Source organism: Anolis sagrei, chromosome 1 (genome assembly GCF_037176765.1).
Source record: "Anolis sagrei isolate rAnoSag1 chromosome 1, rAnoSag1.mat, whole genome shotgun sequence".
Lineage (NCBI taxonomy): Eukaryota > Metazoa > Chordata > Lepidosauria > Squamata > Dactyloidae > Anolis > Anolis sagrei.
Genome location: NC_090021.1, coordinates 58,257,291 through 58,270,878, shown reverse-complemented (window position 1 = coordinate 58,270,878; position 13,588 = coordinate 58,257,291). Strand labels below are relative to the sequence as shown.

Sequence of the window (13,588 nt, the reverse complement as noted above, 5' to 3'; positions counted from 1 at the left end):
TTGCTAAGGACAGGCTCCTTCTATCTTTTTCATGTATTACAGTTTAGGGCATGATAGCATTTTTTAAAAGCTAACTGGTTCCAGTCTTTTCAAAGTTCTTATATCCTTTTCTCATGTCATATCCAATCAGCTTTCCAGAGTAGATTTTTACTGGAAGTCTTCGAATCAGACTTGCTAATTTGTCAGTATGTAAAATGCAGGCTTTCTGTTCATGTTGGCCCTTTAGGCTTCTAAGAGCGCAATGCTGTGTAGTGAGAGCAATGCCACAGCTGCCAGAATGTTTCTGCCATGCTGGATTCAAAACCAGCAATACTGAGTCCTCTTGGCATTTACTTTGCTTGGTTTCCTCCAGTCTCTAAGCCAGTCATTCCTCCCCATATTTGGGTTAAGCACTAACAGATTTGATAATTTGCTGATTATTATATTACAGCATTACTATATAAATAAAAAAAATTGAGATAACACTTCTCTTCAGTACTGTTAACTTAAAGAGGACCATAAATCTGTTAAGTAACACAGAAAGTAATATATGTAAATATTTGAACCAATAAATATGTTTTGACTTAACTCTTAAAAAGATTGTGATTTGTTTTGGTAATTGTTCAAAACCCGAATGCCACCACTGAAGAGGCTTTCTTTCTCTGTCTCTTATTTTTAAAAAATGTAACATATCTTATCAACAAATGGTATTTGAATGAGGTTTTATTGCAAGGATCCATTTCCTTTGTTGACTAGCCTGGCTTGCATTCGTTTCTTTTTTCTTCTGTAAGCACTTTAATATTTTTCCTATTCTCAAAAATTATGAAATGTTCCCTTCTTGAATTAACTTCTTGTTTCTGTTCTCTGTCTTCTCTCCTTTGCCTCACAGTTTGTTTCCTAGTGCCAATTATCTGTTCTATAGTTTTCTTTTAGTCACTTTATAGGAGCCTATTCGCTGTCCTCTTTCTTATCTCTTGTGATGTTTATATCCTATGATTCCAAATGTGCCATATGAATGTTGTGTTTTTATGTCTCTTGTGTTTAAGGACATAAAAGATATGTTGCTGGGGCAATGGGCCCCACGAACAAGACTCTTTCTGTTTCTCCTTCAGTGGAAAAGCCAGACTATAGGAATGTTAGTAAGTATTGCTAATTATCCTTTTTCTAATTAGTAAAGACAGTTGCTTTTAGTGCCTTTGTCACAATGATTCTGCACCATAAACTGAAATGCTGTTATCGTGTGCAGTTGGTAAGTCCAAAGACTCCTTTTCTGAGATCAATTTTCTGGTTTTGCTGCAATTAGTAAAGTTGTTATTCCAAGTTTAGAGATACTTACATCTGTTGGGTAGTTATTATTCTTTGCTTTCAAATAATCTCACCACGTTTACTTGATAAGATTAATTGGGGGTTGGGGTTTATTACCATTGACTTTGAGGCTGAGATAGCATGTTGTACCCAAGGTTACCCAGTGCATTCCAAAGCTGAATGGGGTTTCAAACTTGGATCTCGTTGAGTCCTAGTTTAACACTCAAACCACTATATGACACTAACTCAGAGGTGGGCAACCAAATCTATTCTGTAGTCAGGCAAAATTAGATGAGGCTATAGCATGTTAATACTCAAACCCAAGTCACTAGAAGTTGGACTTGTACTCATGGATTCTGAAGGTTTGGTTCAACATTATCTGGCAACAGCTAAACATACTCTGTTATAAGTTGCATTAAACAGTTAGAAATTAGAGAACAACGGTGATTCATTACCTGTATGTATATTTATGTTGTATGAGTATCACATTTCACATTGGAATTAGAATGAATTTTTCGATGTAATGAGATAATCTGTTTTTTGGAAAACAGCTTTTGATGAGTTGGTGGAAGCATACACAGAACAAGCCAAAGGACTTCTGGATGGCGGAGTAGATATCATGTTAGTGGAAACCATATTTGATACAGCCAATGCCAAGGTGAGAGTTCTAAGCCAAAACTGAATATGTGATAGAAATGCCAGTAAGGATTTCTTTCACACATAGGCAAACATACATGACTTACGTGAACTGAAAGTCTAAAAGCACACTGTATATCTTTTACATAAGATTATAGTATGCCATTTTTTCACAAGTGAATTTCAAAGTGGGTGTAATACTTGTAGAGTCCTTCAGGAGATAGGATCATGGGATTTGAAAAGTTCCCCTTGCACTATACAGAGAGATTTCGGGAATAAGGAAAGCTAAAAAGATATAGTGGTGATGATATAGGTTGAATATCACTTATCCAAAATGCTTGGGATCAGAAGTGTTTTGAATTTTATATTTCTTATATTACTTCTATTTGCATATATGTACATGCTAAGATATCTTCAGGAAAATTCATTCATATTTCATATGCATCATAGTAAAGCAAGAAGATAACTTCATACAATATTTCAATTATTTTATGCATGAAACAAAGTTTGAATACATTGAATTATCAGAAAGCTAAGGTGTCACTATCTCATTAACCTGTGTGTAAAAAACTAGATTTTGGAGTATTTTGGATTTTGGAATACCAGATAAGGAATGTTCAATCTATAATAGCAGTAGGATGGAAGGTAGCAGGATAGAAGGAGAGAGTTTTCCCCACCTTTCCTTTTGAAACCTGAATATCACCTTGAGGCTTAAAAGCCTGCCCTTGTTATGTATTTGCTCTTGGCTGTCTTCATGAAGTTCCTGAACTTCTGGTGCTTGTCACAGTGTAAACTACATTTAACCCTGCAGTACAAAAAACGGTGTTGAGAAGTGTTACTAAAGTGTTACTAACCCCATGACTATGGCACAGTGTGGACAACAGGATCAGGTCTGAGTCAGATCAGCTCCTGCTCCTTGTTTGCACTGGCGTCTCTGTTACCAGCACAGAGCGTCTTTGATGGCCAGGAGCTATTGCAGAACTCCATGTCCATTTGGAAGTGATAGTAATGACACAGGCAGTAAGGTGATGGTCCAGCAAGGCCAAAGTGGGTGAAGGAGTCCAACTAGTCCATCTAGATTTTGCCCCAAAATTGCTGCAGGTTGAGGACTGAGCATGTGGCCACTTCTGGGGCCAGTCTGGACTCCTGGATGATCCTGTTCCAAGCTCATTTGTTTTGTGTGCCCACTGACAACTTTGTATGTGTTGTGCACAGAGATGTAAAGAGTTCAGAGCAATTCGTTATTTTACATTATAAGTTGTTGCATTTTATAAAAGTCAGTTTCCAGACAGACTCATACCTTTGACCTGCATTTCTTTGCAAAGTGAGATTTCTAATAGAGCAGTTTGGCTCCTTGCAATTATAGAGCCTTTGGTTCCTTTTTGATCCTCTGTAGCTAATTTGATTTGGGGAAAATTGAGTTTTCTCTAGGGAGAAAAAAAGCTTTTTTTGTATTTTTATTTCTCTCCTGCATTAAAAAGGCCTCTGTTAAATTATGTGAAGGACTTTGAGAACTGCAAAATGGGGTGAAACTAAAATACTAATGCTTTGTGACATTTTTACTGCACAGGCAGCTCTCTTTGCTCTCCAGAACTTGTTTGAAGAAGAATATGAGCCCAGACCATTATTTGTGAGTATGATAAATTTACAGTTTCTATGACTGAGGCCTCAATGCTTTTGATTAGTTTATGCACTTGAGCTAGACCATTTTCTGGTGATTTAGATAATGTCACCAGATGTAGCATGCTTAGTCTAAATGTGGTGTTCAAAAGACTTCAGGCTTTATATGGACATTATTTAATTAAATATTTGTAATAATGTATGGGGAATGGTATATGCTTTCTTTATACGTAACAAAAATGACTACAGTTGAAAGAACAATAAATAATTTAAGACACCAACATAAGGAGAGCTGTACATATCTTATATCAACACTTTACTTTTGTAAGGCACAACTGTAGCACTTTCAGCTTTGCTCACCTCAATCAGTTTAAGTTAAAGAAAATTGGATTCAGTACAACTGCAGTAGTTCAACATGCTGTTTCATCTGTGGACACAAGCACCTTACCATGTTTTGTCTTGACTCCTACTTGCAACTTATTAAGGAGCAAGAGTTTTCATGAAATAGAAACAAGCTTTGCAATGTGTTTATTTGTTAGTCCTTCCCTCTGAGCACTAGGGTTTGCCAATTGCTAGAAGTTTATTTTTGATTTCTCACTTACCTGACTTGAATGAGCTCAGACAACTATGGATAAACATGTTGCAGGAGAGACTTGTATGCAATTTTTTCCTTTGAAATTATAGCACTTTATGTTGTACATTACCTACTTACTCAGTGAGTTTCCATGGCCAAGTTGGGATAAAATCTTGGTTTCCATAAGCATAGCCGAGTGCTCAAACAATGATACCCTCTAATTTATGGCTTTTGTTCATTAGCTACACTCATGTGAGTTTCTATTAAACCAGCATGTTAAGAAAAACATCAGGAAAAAGAGAAGTCAGTTTTGTTTGTGTTGGTTTTTGATCTGATTGGAACATGAAGAAATTGCATTGATGGACCAGAACTTTGGAATTAATTAAAAGGCTCATGTTTTGCAGTTAATTTTGTTGCTAATCCTGGTTGTGTAATATGCTATTGGTTTCCATGGCGATCCTCATAGAGTGCTGAGAATATTATATCATTCAGGCTCCATTTATATAGAGAGGTGAAAAAATAATGTTAAAGTAAAAGAATATCAAAATCAAATTCTCAAAATGCCAAATTATAGACTGAAGGAGTTGAGAGTGAGAAAGAGGAGGTGCCTTCTCTTCCTTCCAATTGAGATAATCCATAAGTAGAAATAGCCTTCCACATTTGCTGGAGTTTTGGGGCACAAGGCCACGTGAAACCACGAATATATATTTTTTAATCTGAGAAACACTTCTCTAGAAAATTCTAGGTCTTCCGGGGTGACTCTGAGGTTGGATTCCACTGGAAGTTAACCATAGAATTGCACTGGGGAACCTCGAGATTCCTAGAGATGTTCTCAGTAGAAATCTCTAGAACTTCCAGTATGACTAAGAGAAGTTGAGCATAGAATCACACTAGGAACTTGGTGAGTCCTAGAAATAACATTTTAAACAAATTTGTAAATTAAAATCTGCAAAAGTCAAAATTTTAAATACAAAGTGACAACGGTATTCTCTTTAAAAAGTGGAAAAAAAATAAGATTTAGTGCTTCATTAGTGTTTCTATGGTGGTCTCGACATATTGTTCAGATTCCAATGAGTATATTAAAAAACTTTCCCTCCTTCACCTTGTTTTACCTTTTGATAGAAGAAAAGAGTTAGCATTTGTTTACTTTGTGACCAGACAAATGTTTTTCAGAGGTGGCTGCACAGAACGGTCAGCACAGTGAATGCCTCTTCTGAATTTTAATTGGGCATTGTTTGCTTCAATTTAGCTTCTGCGGTTTGTAGACTTCTCAACTTGTGATTTTTCTCTTTCTCTCCACCACCCTTGCATTCTTTAGGTGTCTGGAACTATTGTCGATAAAAGTGGACGTACTCTCTCTGGTCAGACTGGAGAAGCATTTGTCATCAGTATATCTCACAGTGAACCCCTCTGGTGAGATAACATATTCTAGAGTCTGCTAATGATGAAGTGGAAGAATTTATGTCTTTCTAGTTTTTTCTAAGATAGATTCAGAAATTTGGAATTTTTCACAGTGTTGACCATGCAATTTTATTTGTGATTGTCCATCCTCCAGTCTGGCATAACTTGACATTGTCAGAGGAACAAAGATGATGGAATGTCTCCTTCAGCGGATGCACTCTCTTGCTCAGGGAAATTTCGGGGCCCATTGACACTAAAATGAATGCAGTCTGTCACAACTTAGGTCTTGCAAATTCAGATCTGTGGGTTCTTTTATTGAGTGAATCTACCTGAGTGTGTTCTTCGTTTTTTTGTCCAACTGCCTTTGACTTTACCTAACGCCATTCTGCTTTCATGGTAAGTCCAAATTATGATAGCATCAGTTTAACTCTTTTGACTTCTACTTTTCCCACACCACATTTCAAATGGGTTGATTTCCTAAAATTTGTCAGTTAGGAAGTTATTTAGAATTTCTAGTCATGGAGCTCTAGTGCTCCCTAGTATCCATAGAATATTGCCATGGTAGTTAAAGCGAAAAGGCCTTTGCACTACATCAAAGAATATTGTGGCTGTCAGGTTTAAATGTGTATGGTATGTGTCATATCCCCAATCTTCTGTATACCTAATCAGAAAGAGATGAAATGGATTCTGGAATCTGCTTATGCATCATGAAGTTTTGCCTTAAAGCAAAAACCCTGGATGTTAAATACATCTCCAGAAAAGAGAGGGAGAGACTTGAAGAGTCTTGGGAAAGTCACACTTTTTTCAGCCTCCAAAGAAACCCAAGCAAATATTGCGAAGACAGATTCCCCATAGGTTCTCCATAAGTTGGAAATGACTTGTATGCCCACCACCACCACAACAATACTGTAATTCTAGTCATTTATTGAAATACCTTCCACATATTTCTCTTGCTGTTTGGAGCTCTGGAGAAACCAAGCATGAGACTTGCAGTGTGAGACAGAGACAGATGGAATAGCTGTTCAGCAGTGGAACTCTCTGCCCCAGAGCGTTCCAGGCTCCTTCTTTGGAGGCTTTTAAACAGAGGCTGGATGGCCATCTGTCAGGGGTGCTTTGAATGTAATTTTCCTGCTACTTGGCGGGAGGTTGGACTGGATGGCCTATGAGGTCTCTTCCAGCTCTATAATTCTATGGGGTGCTGAAAAGAAGTGAAGAAAAAGATAGAAGCTTAGGGTGACAATAAGCCTGGAATGTGGGGAGGAAGCAGTGGAGGAGGCGTATAAATCAGTCTAGATAACAGGAGAGGCTGAAATTTATTTCTATATAGTTTGACAAGAATAGCTATCCTAGTATAGCTCTAGTATTTCTTCAGTAATTGATTTATAAGAAAGAGTCAGTCTTATTTTTCCTCTTTGTCATGGCATTCTATTTGATATATCCTTTCTGTTTGAGGCTATATACATAACTTCAGGAAAGTAGAGAGAATCGATCCTTTAAGCATGCAGCTCTAGCTTGCCTTTTCTCATGACTATCTGCTAGACTTATCAGGATTGGGCATAAAGATCTCCCATATTTTGAGGAGGCTGTAGTAGGGATAGAGGTGGGGCAGGTGTAATTCAGAAGGTTAGATCCTGCCATTTTTAGTACCATCGTGAGTTGGACTGTTGAACATCGGGGCTTTGTTGTTCAAGTGTAGTATCAGAACAGCTGTTCTGTGATAACAATGCAGAGAGTGTTCTGTACATGCTTCACGTTTGGTCAAAATGCCTCTATACCAGATCAGAAAATGATTTTGCTATAGCTTTTTAATCTTCTGGCAATTGGAGCCACACTGAAAAGAAAATACCCGGCACCGTTAGGACCGTTCAAAGGTCAAAAAATGTGAAAGCCGTATTCACATCCACTCAATAATTACCAAGGTGTTCTGCTCATAAGCATCCCATGGTGCTGGGGATGTCAAGTTGGAATTTGAGGAGGATTCTGCATGCTGATTTAAAACTGCATCCCTACAAAGTGATTTATCTGACATAAGTTTTAATCACATTAAAACAAAACTGTTTGAATGCACTTTTCAGAAATATATACATTTTTTTCGATATAGATTATACCTTTTCAAAATGTGGGAGATCTTTATGCCCCACCCTGAATATGACCTAAGATAAACAGGACCTTAAATGAGGACTGACTTTTGTGCCCCCTTGCAATGTTTCAATTTTTTAATCTTCTGTGAGAAAGACTTTCTAAGTGTGCCGGACACCTTTAGTTCTATTACACTACACAATGACAGTAATAATAATAATAATAATAATAATAATTATAATAATAATAATTATTATTATTATTTTATTATACCCCATCATTATCTCCCCAAAAGGACTTGGGGTGGCTTACATATGGGACATTAAAAGCAAAACAATCAATTAAAACAAAAACACCACTAAAATAAGAACATAGTAAAATACAACAATCCAGATAAAACACAATTAAATAAAGAGAATAAAACAGCATCATTGAAGTTCAACAAACAACCAGTTATCAGAATTACTAGCGTGACCAGGCATATAAAAGGGTTGGATATGGGATAGTGCAAAACAGCGTGCCATGGGTCATGGGAATTGGATGAGGTACAGAGAACAGAGTACTGTTTGGTGACCTAGGGATTGGGCATCTATAATTAGGGACTAGTCGTTCACAAAGCTTGCTAGAACATCCAGATTTTCAGATCCCTGCAAGATGAGGACAGTGTGGGGGCTTGTATAATTTCCCTGGGGAGGGTGTTCCAAAGTTGAGGGGCTACCACTGAGAAGGCCCTCTCCCTTGTCCCCACTAGCTGTGCCTGTGGTGGTGGTGGAAGTGAGAGGAGGGCCTCCCCGGCGAATCTTCGACCCGGGGTTTATAGCACTGTGATTCCATCTTAATTGATGTGGCTTCATCCTATGCATTTGTAGTTTGGTGAGGCACTTGTTCTCTGGCTGAGAATTCTATTTCCCTGTCCATGAAGACCTAGAATGGTATTGTGTTTTTTTAAAAAGCGAAGTCGCTGTACTACTGATTATTGATGTGGTGGCAAAAGCTGGTTACATTAATATGAGGGGAACATTCCCATTTTGCAAATGTACATTTGATGCACAACTTTGGATTTCATTTTACGTGTTGGTGAGAGAAAGAGATGGTGTATATGTGTGTGTGTAGCCCGCTATCTGCAGTTTTATAAAAACTTGTGTTAAAAATATTATGTTATCTTTTACCCAGTTAATCAGAATATATTTGTCATAATAGTTTATTCAGATGTAAATCCCATTAAATTCCCAGGTGTTTGTTCTCAGGAAAGTGTGTTAGGGATTGTTGACTTAGATTATATACACTTATAATAAGTTACATTGTTTTGTTGATTCTTTTCTTTGGGAAAAAGAGTCAAGCAATATCTTTCTTTATATAGCTCTTCCACATTTGCTGTGCAAGCACTCTCAGATTTAATTATTTGCAGATTGCTGCATTTGCTTCTGCCTCCTCTGCTGCCCTTTTAAAAAGAGACTTTGATAACACCAGTGTTGTGTGGGAAGATATCAAAGTGGGCCAGGCTACATATGCATTGCTTGGCTTGCTCTCTGGATTGGGCATGAGACAAAAGGGAATGGATAGGGGAGTAGAAGGAGGGAGGAGAAGGTGGTGGAATGGGATGGAGTGGGTGAGAGGAGGGAGGCCAGCTTGTGCACTGATTTTTGGAGTAGAGAAGGAGTGTGATGGGGGAAGAGAGGGCCAGGGCATATGGGCATGATATGATGATGATGGGAGGAAGGCAGGGTCAGTGAGTGTTGCTGCTACAGCAGTGGGCTTGGCAGCTCGGAAATTAATGAGGACTGCAGTCTTGTCTTGGAATTCCTTATTAAGTTCAGACATGTTGAGGTCACTACCACAAGAGTGGTTATTGCAAGATCTTCCCATTGTTCTTCCCTCCTCCCACTGCTACCTCTCCTGTCCTGCCCTTGAGATTAAGGCCTGATTTCTTTCCCATGTTTAGTATTGATATTTTCTCACTAATAACTTGTTGAGCATTTCTGGGTGTTCTTTATTCATGGAGGAGAAACCTTTCCTGCATCAGAACTGAGGCAGATAATTCAATTCCACAGTGTTAATGCTAGCTCTAGGCATAGTAAACAGATGCATTCTCAAGTTCTTCTTGTCTAAAAACATTTTAAAGAGCAGGGAATTGATTTTGGAAAGGTTTTTTTTGCCAGTTTCCACACAATTCTCTCCCTAAACTAGATTATAGTATATTCTTTTTGACTGGTTTCTTTTAATGCCAGGCATTCAGATGTTTGCAAAAGAGTTCATTTGAGAATGTGAATAGCATGAGAATACAAATAGTTTCTCTTCGATCATTCTGTGAAAGTGGAGGAACCCAGATTTTTCAGGATCCTTACTCAAATGGGGATCATGCACATGGAGAACTGGCAATGGAGGAGATGAAGCTACCATTCCCTCATTGTGTTCATATTGTATACTTTTTCTGAATAACTGTATTTGTTTATCCATGTACTCAATTCTTTTATATTTAGCTCACATTATATATTATCTCAGTACTGTCTATTTGTGTAGTACATGTATATCCCACTTTCCCTGGAATCCCAAGGGATTCTAGGTCAGTGGTTCCCAACCTGTGGTCTGTGGACCACCAGTAGTCCAGAAGAACTAAAATATGGTCCGCGATCTCACCGTTATTACACCGTTGCAATGAGAGTGACTGGTCTCATGAATCCCTCTTATAGTGCTGAGGCATTGGGGATGCTGGCAGGGGAGAGGCTAATCACCCACGAAAGACGTGACAACAAGCCTCCTGACTGCTGCTTCTCCTCCTCCCTTTCCCTGAGCAGGGCTGTTCCATGTGGCTCCTGGAAGCAGGGGCACCTTGGTCTCTTCATTTTTAGGCCTGTTCTTGGGGTTATTTGAGGTACTGATTCAGAAAATTGCATTGGATAGTCCACATCAGCTCTATATTATTAAATATGATTTTCTGTGGGCGAGCAGATGGTGACTACTGGATGGCATATGTTCTGTATCAGAAACTAGAGCTGATGTAGTCTATCCAATTCAGTTTTCTGAATCAGCACCCCAAATAACCAAACTGAATCTAAAGTGGACCAAAAACCGATTTGTAACCCTTTTGGTACTAACGTTGGAGTGTTGTCCCTGGTCAAAGTGGTCCCTGGTCAAAAAAAGGTTGGGAACCACTGGTCTAGGTAAAGTAGTCTTTAGCTTCAATAAGATAGCTATGTCATTGGCTGAATAGTGTGTGTTTGTGTGTGTCAAATATATTGCCTGTAACAGTCGATTCCCCTTTTTTGTTGTTTGTATAGTACTGAACACCCAAAATATTCTGTTTGTATTTTGGTTTTCTAGCATTGGATTAAATTGTGCTTTGGGAGCAGTGGAAATGAGGCCTTTCATTGAAACTATTGGGAAGTGTACAACTGCCTACATAATTTGCTATCCTAATGCAGGTAATATAAATCTAACCTTTCCATGTCAGTACAAGTCATATGTATTATCAACCACAACATATATATTTAGACATTTTCCTTTGTGTGCTTGATATCATTTAATAGTCAATGTAATCATTATGCTAATTGTGCTATACAAAAACATCCCATCAAACATAGGATTATGATGCTATTATGTGGAAATTATCTGGAAGAGAATAAAATTACTCTTTTGGCTTCTCTTTATACTTTTTATCCATCTCCTTGTTGCTTCATGCAAAGGATTAAAAGTGGCTATATGATAGCTAAATATTTCTAGACAACTCATTAGGTACTGAAGCTGGCCACATTATTTATATAATCTGTATATAAGATATTGTGGTTAATTTACAGTGGAATTGATGGGACTGCTCTTCTCAATGCAGAGATTTATGTTGGCAAAGAAAGTTAACTTTTACCAGCACTGGTTATATCTCCCTAAATAGTTAGTATGCTTCTACTTTGAAATAGTAATAGAAATGTGAACATTTCCACTCCAGATTTGTGGAAGAAGATGCCCAGCTTGTGCATGAATCTGTCAAACACATTGAAACTATTGCTTGTAACTTAAATAGTGCAGCAGTTGTTTCTACACTACAAGGTGTCAATGTTTTGGTTGAGTCTTTATTGAAAAAACAAAGAAATTGGTTTTCAAAAATAAGATAGAGACTCATGGATAATATTGAAACGTATATATTTTAAAGCTAAGTGATTGTCTAGGAAAGCCTATTTAAAAAAGTGTAACTAATTTTCTGTTTATTGCCCATGAAGTACATACTAATTAACTCTAGTAGAATAATGTTGCTGCAGTGATGCTATTAAATTGTTTCAAAGAAAATTACCATCCTTCTTTGAATAAAGAAAGTACTAAGATTTATGTGTGTGGAGGATCCATATGTATGGAAATGTTGCTATATATTGTATATAGCAAATTTATAAACTGTGTTTGACTAAAATTACAAATGCAATAAGAGTATTTTCATGTATAGATTATAGTTGACTTAAATGCACTATAATATTTCTCTAGGTCTTCCTAACACTTTTGGTGGTTATGACGAAACACCTGAAGTGACTGCCAAGAACCTTAAGGTATGGCATATAATATTGCTCCTGGTGTGTGTGAAAATCTAATTTATGTACATATACATTTGTGAAAATATTGTATTTTTGTTTCAGTTTTTAAAAGTCCAATTTAGAGAGCTATCCAGTATTTACTAAACTGAAAGTAAATCCTAGTGAACCTTGCAGGGTTCATATACAAGAAGGTATGTCCTATAGACTTTCCTCCAGGTAACTCTGTATAGGATTTACTGGGACTTTCCTCCAGGTAATTCTGCATAGGATTTCAACCTTATTTTTGTAATAGATGCTTCAGATATCCAAGATTACCAATATCAATAAGAGGGAAGGTATAAAAATGATATGAAAATGTAACATGTGAAAAAGGTAGAGGTTCCCCATCTGAATCACAGTCAACCAACTCCTGGCAGCATTGTATGATATAGCTCTGGGATTACTTATCAGGCAGGGCTTCATAAGTGATATAAAAATAAATACTTGTGAGGGAAATGGTTTTATTTATTTATTTATTTATTTATTGCTATTTAATTGAAATTCTATTTTGCCTTTCTCTTGGTACAGGATACAAATCAATTACTTGGGGGAGAAATTGAAACTTTCAGTAATTAATAGGAGGAAGATGCTGTTTTAGTAATTGGGCTTTTATCCTAATGCTCTTATCTGCTTTTGGAAGAAGGAAGAGTGGTGTAAGAATTCAGGACAGGCTAAAGTGCTTCTTTCACACACACATTTTAAATATGTTATTGGTTAAAGATAAGTGAATAAAGAAATATATACAGAGGCAGCGTCATTTGCCTTCATCTCAGACAGTAGTTGTTGTTTGAAGATTTGATAACACTATGTATCTCTGTTTTCTTTTCCTGTTACACGAATTAGGCACAAGTTTGTTTCTTTTGTAAATACAGAAACAAACAAAAGAGGGGAAAGGAATCAATATATATATATAAAATGAAAACCCAAAACCAGTTCATAAGAGCATTAATAGGGTTCTTAACAATGCAAACTAAAGAGAGGAGCAAAGAACATGGAATAACTTGTGCTTCAGTTGAAACCACTTAAAATTATCCTCACCTTTCGTGCCACAGTGCCATTGTTGGAATTCCACACTGCCCAAGTCTCTAGTTCTCAATGAGGAACAAGTTAGTTAGAATAGGTTGAGGGTTTCCTTTCCCCCATGTCTCCTGTATGACAGTTGGAATGTATCTATTTCTTCTCTCCTTTGTGTTTCTGATCTCATTCTCATTGGTTGTGTATAATGGATACGTTTCTACTACAAGCCTTTCTTTGCTTCTGACTTCTGATTTTACATATTGGAATGTGCTGTGTGAATTGAGATCTCTCTCTGTGTCAGGAGAGATGTAGTGTTTTGATGTTTTTTCCTTCTCTTTGAAACCTTAGAAGAGATGGGTGTTAGAGTAGTTAGGAACCAGTTCTTTACTATTAAGAAATGTAATTAGTTATCATATAATGCAGA

The 13,588-nt window shown here is 37.2% G+C and overlaps 1 protein-coding gene across 1 annotated transcript in view; it reads left to right on the top strand.

Annotated features, from left to right (window-relative positions):
• MTR (5-methyltetrahydrofolate-homocysteine methyltransferase) overlaps positions 1-13,588 on the top strand; it is an 84,890-nt gene that overhangs the window by 22,179 nt on the left and 49,123 nt on the right. Inside the window, exons 5-10 of the mRNA XM_060753870.2 lie at positions 1,026-1,118; positions 1,836-1,942; positions 3,491-3,550; positions 5,433-5,527; positions 10,916-11,016; positions 12,062-12,123. Of these exons, the coding sequence (XP_060609853.2) occupies positions 1,026-1,118; positions 1,836-1,942; positions 3,491-3,550; positions 5,433-5,527; positions 10,916-11,016; positions 12,062-12,123 (518 nt within the window). The remainder of the gene's footprint in view (positions 1-1,025; positions 1,119-1,835; positions 1,943-3,490; positions 3,551-5,432; positions 5,528-10,915; positions 11,017-12,061; positions 12,124-13,588) is intronic.